The 5,000-nt window shown below is 36.8% G+C and overlaps 1 protein-coding gene across 1 annotated transcript in view; it reads right to left on the reverse strand.

The window, feature by feature from the left end:
* Positions 1–5,000, reverse strand: part of LOC138038984 (insulin-like peptide receptor) — a 134,263-nt gene that overhangs the window by 33,877 nt on the left and 95,386 nt on the right. Inside the window, exons 14-18 of the mRNA XM_068885106.1 lie at positions 3,981–4,199; positions 3,528–3,603; positions 3,301–3,356; positions 2,278–2,349; positions 100–280 (exon numbers count right to left, since the gene is read on the reverse strand). Of these exons, the coding sequence (XP_068741207.1) occupies positions 100–280; positions 2,278–2,349; positions 3,301–3,356; positions 3,528–3,603; positions 3,981–4,199 (604 nt within the window). The remainder of the gene's footprint in view (positions 1–99; positions 281–2,277; positions 2,350–3,300; positions 3,357–3,527; positions 3,604–3,980; positions 4,200–5,000) is intronic.

The following is a 5,000-nucleotide window of genomic DNA, read 5'->3' on the forward strand; positions in this document are numbered from 1 at the left end:
AACTATAAGAAGTTTAAAGTTGACTTTAAAATATTGCCATGCTGAGTGCTGCCTCTACGCATTTACTACATTGCTGTAAGGCTTGTCTTTTGTCCCTACCTGATGTTGCTTTTACCATAGGGATGATAATTCTATTACTCCAGGAGCCATTTCCCGCTGGAGTGATAGCTCGTACACGGGCTGAATAAACCTGGTTATCATATCCTCTAAACACGGAAAATTGTCCAGTAAACCAAGTATTTTCTCCTTCGGTGCATCCTGATTTAACCACGCTATCATTCTGAAAATGCAAAAGAAAAGTACCACTGAAATGTAGAACGCAAAAAAAACCTAATCGGCTAAGTCTGGCGCCGTCCATACATATCCAGACATTTTTAAATTTGCAACTTTTTCTTTCCGGATTAAAATATTCCCATCCACACGTAGCATATTCAAATAGACTTTGCCCATCCACACACATCTGAAATGTATCCCGATTCACTCTAGTACTCAGGACTCCTCAAGGAAACATAGCGGATTAAAAGGATTCATAGCGGATTAAAAAATATCCACTCTGGAGAGTGTATTTGATTTAAAAAAGTTCTGGATTTGTGGACGTGACAAAATTTGAGCAAAGAAATTCTTGAGAGAAGGAAGGAGAAGAGGGGAAATTTTCAATGAAAATCAACGTAAAGCTGAGAGAAACAGAGCGAGAGACAAAGCACTTATTTACAATGGTTACAGTGTAGCTTTCAGGTAGTGTCTTTCTTCTTAATACGTGCCTCGATGCCTTTGTAAAACTAGCTAAAAAAACGAAGAAGGCAAGAAAATGTTTGCAATTCCGTGTTGACAGAGATTCTGTTATATTTCAACAATCACATTTATAGGCTTTTTGTGTGAAATGGATGTCCAGTTGTGAGCTGCTTTGTTTGACTGTGAAACTGCAGTCGAGTAAGCGAATTTACTATGCTTTAGGTCGACTTTTTAATAAGTAAATATTTTTGCTGTTGTTCTGAACTGAAGAGAGAGCTAGTAACGTTTGAAACGAACGTTTGAATGAATGTTGTGAAAGAGATTACTGAGCATGGAATTTCAGTTTTAGTTGTTGATTAAAATTGTTGGTTATTGTTTGCAAGGCTTGTTTGTTTACTGCTGTCAGCCCAGAAGTGTTTCGTACTTAATGCAGAAGCATAATTATTTCCATAAACACTATACACTCTTTTTTTTTCTACAAGAACCTTTTTTTATACAAATGTTAATGCTGAGATTAACCAAAAATATAAGAACGTATTAAGAACATTCGTCAGGTGGAGATTGATTGGTTTGGTGTTTGCATTTTAAATGAAAGCAAGAAATAAAGGTAAAGAAATGTAAATTAAACCAAATACTTAAGGGCATATTTAGTATAACATAACCATGGTTTTCTTATTGCATGACACGTCTCAGTTTTCTCAATCTTCGCAAGTGCCATTTGGGGACTTGTCTTCCTCTTTTGGGCTTTACGATTTTTGCGATTTTTCGCAAAATTCGCAATTTTTGCAAAAATCGTGCATCCTAGTTGGGAACTTGTCTTCCTCTTTTCAGCTGTTACGATTTTCACAAAATCCAGTGGTGAGGGTAAGGGTAAGGATACGAATACAGAAAGTATCCTAAACATGCCTAAAAACCTTTGTTTAGGCCAAATTGGGCCTAAGGTTAGCTTTTACGCATGTTTAGGATACTTTTTGTATTGGTATCGTTACCATTACCCTCACCCTTGTTTTAGAAACGCTGCCTATGGTGGAGCAATAACCTTTGACCTTTCTATATCTGGAGAGAAGAAAGAGAAGAAAGAGACGATAGCTGAAAAGGGAAGAAGACAAACAGTTCGGAGTTTATTATGAAGTCTTTCGTAAGAGTTTGTGTACACAGAAAATCAAGGGAGTGGAGATTATCCAGTGAATCAAGAAAGTCAAACATTGTTGTCTATAGTCAGTGGAACTTGGAGTTCGAAGTTAATGAAGATCAATACCTGAGTGGCCATGAAAGACAGTAAGCGTGCTTTACGAACGGCTTAACATAATCGTTAGCCGAAGTAATTGTAACAGCATAAAACTAATTAAATAATAGTGAAAAGGGTATCTGCTCGTTGTCATACTTTCGTTGCATGCCGTATATCGTACTCAGAGTTCTCTTCATTTACGCCTTGTTCGCGGACATCTCTTGGTTATTCCAGCACGTAACAGTATTTTTATAAGTATAAGAGTATTTTACCACGTCTGTTCTATTGATGTACCCCATTACAATTAGGTTACCTACCCCTCTTATCTCTATTTCGTATTTAAGCACAACTCCATTTGGGTCAGGCGGGGCAGTCCACTTCAAATAATACTATAACAGAAACAATAGCTAGAGTTAGAAGGCCATCAAACAACGCTTCACAGAACAAGTCAACAAAGATTGATTTCAATTATAATTCAGTGACAGCCCTAACACAGACATTACCGCAGACTCGAGCATTCTCATGCTAACAGTAACAGTAAGCTGCTTGTTTGTTCAGCCTTGCACACTGCCACTGTGCATAAATATTAAAAGACCATTTAAAGACATATGGTGTTGATTTTGGAGCAAATTTTTCCAGCAATACCATTGGCTTGCCGGACACAGGCTATCACATCATAAACCTGCTGTACCTAATATGGTCAAGGAACACGTCAGCAAGTAAGCGAACTGAAAACACTTTTGCAGACTTATTAGTAGACAATACTACCCCCATGAACATCATGCAGTTTTGAATAAAACAATTAATCTACTCGGGCTTGCTGGATATAAAATGATTACAACCAACTTGGTGCTGTTATCCATCACTTCATATCCAGCGTGCTCTCATAGAATAATAATTGTTAAATACACGGGACGTTTATTGATGTTTTGATAGGATAGCCTCATGAAATATTAATGACTTTCAAAATCTTGGCTAAGGACTAAAAAAATGTAGGTTTTTTATAAACTCTGTGGGACAGTAAAGAACCCACACTCTCTTCCCTGGCTAAGACTAGGGCACTGAGTTCCCAGTGTTCAGGTGTTGTGACTGTCCTATTGTCTCCATCAAAAAGTGGTTGGCCTGGCGGTAACCAACAGAGAAAAAAATAACCGAATGTGTACGGGAGACCGACCTCATTTGCCGGGCGCTGAAACATGTAAAAAAAGCCGGTGAGTGGCCTATTTTCTGGTTTCCCCGCTTGCACAGCATCCACCATAAATTAACTGAGCTGTCAGGTTACTACTTTTACACAATTAGTTAGAACGTTTCCAGCAAGAAAGATAATCAAAGTTCATTACTTCTCTAGTCTTGTTAGTATACACACGAAGAAATTCTCCAACATCATCAGCGCCTTCTAAAGGAAATGAAAATCAAGACCAACAGTGAGAAATAATCGAAGATAATTTTCATCAAAACGTTCTGAATTTGTACATATGAATAGTGTAGTTTAGAGATACCTTAACATGACAAGAAAATAATTTTAAAAGTTTGAAAAAAACCTTGGTTTAAACATAGTTTGCCTTACTTTTTTTATCCGTTGTTCCTTTTGTAACAGCACAAGAACTTTCCTTAGCACAGCCAACCTTTGTACAAGCACAGACCTGTTTGGAAAAAAAAATGACAAAAAATAAGTAACGAATTATCATTGGATCAGATGCAAATCATCAAATCGTTTAACTTAGCCTTCTATTGTTAATTGCAGCTTTTTTTCAGAACATTGTAGGAAACGTAAGGGCAACGTGAAAAACGAGTCACATTTGCTCTTGAAGGAATCTAGATAAAGAAGGTCTATCCATTTACAAGCAAGAGGAAGTTTGCAGAATCTGAGCCAGTTAGAATTTTCCCACTCCAACCTACTGACTGATTTTGCAAAAACTGAAACAAGAGTAATTCAAGCAACCTAATGTGAAGTACTCCAAATTAATGCAAGGACAGTTTTAATTAACATATTATAAACTTTAAATTAGCAGTTACTTACAGTGACAGTATAATCTGAAAAGTGTTTGAGATCTGTCAGAGTCACACTGTTCTTTGCTCCATTTACGAAATAAGTGAAGTTGGACTTGGATTCAGGTGGCGCAGTTGTTGATACATGTATTACTGGCAATGGTGTTGTTGTCATAGAAGTGTTTGATACATTGTAGGACACTGTTGTTTTACCAGTAGTTGCCACGGTGGTCATCTGACATAAGGAATCCTAAACAGACATGTTTGCATTAATTTGGGTGCAATTTGCCAATGGATATACCTAAGTCACTAGTTAAAGTATTAAATACACTTCATGTTAAACGTTGGCCAAGATTTTCTTACAGACTTTTTTAAGGTTACGGAACAGTTTTGTGGGCGCGTTCCAGAAAACCATCCTCACGGGTACGTAATTTTACAAAAGTGCCTAAATGTATACATCATTTTAAAGCTTACAGAACAAAGAATGACGTGGAAATGTTTTTAACTGGTGAAATTGAATATAAAATGTACTGCGATCAGTAAATGCAAAATGAAGCGATTATTATAAATGCTGCAAACTCGCTTCGGATTTTGGCCTTCCGAAGTAAACAATGACTGCATAACACTTAGCACATGTTTGCCTTCAAAAGGGTGTCGGAGAATCGTTAGATCAGCAACGGACTTGTCAATTAATATGTTTCCCAGTTGATTAGTTGATTAATTGACAAGTCTGTTCAAGGTTATCTTAAAAATGTTACTACAAAAGAAGCCCCTAAACATGATGCATCCAACTGCCATTTTTACAAACTACCTTACATCGGTTTCTATTCATCTTATACCAGAAAGAAAATTTCATCTATTATCAGTATAAGTATTGCAAGGATTTAAATGTTAAAGTAATTTTCTCTCCATTCAAACTGTGCAACATTTCTAGTAGAAAGGATTTCATTCTGGATTCTCTCAAATCACGTGTTGTATAAAAATTGACTTGTGCAGCCTGTGGTGCTCGCTACGTTGGTAAAACCAACAGACATTTCTGCACACGTGTAAA

This window comes from Montipora capricornis, chromosome 2 (genome assembly GCF_036669925.1).
Source record: "Montipora capricornis isolate CH-2021 chromosome 2, ASM3666992v2, whole genome shotgun sequence".
Lineage (NCBI taxonomy): Eukaryota > Metazoa > Cnidaria > Anthozoa > Scleractinia > Acroporidae > Montipora > Montipora capricornis.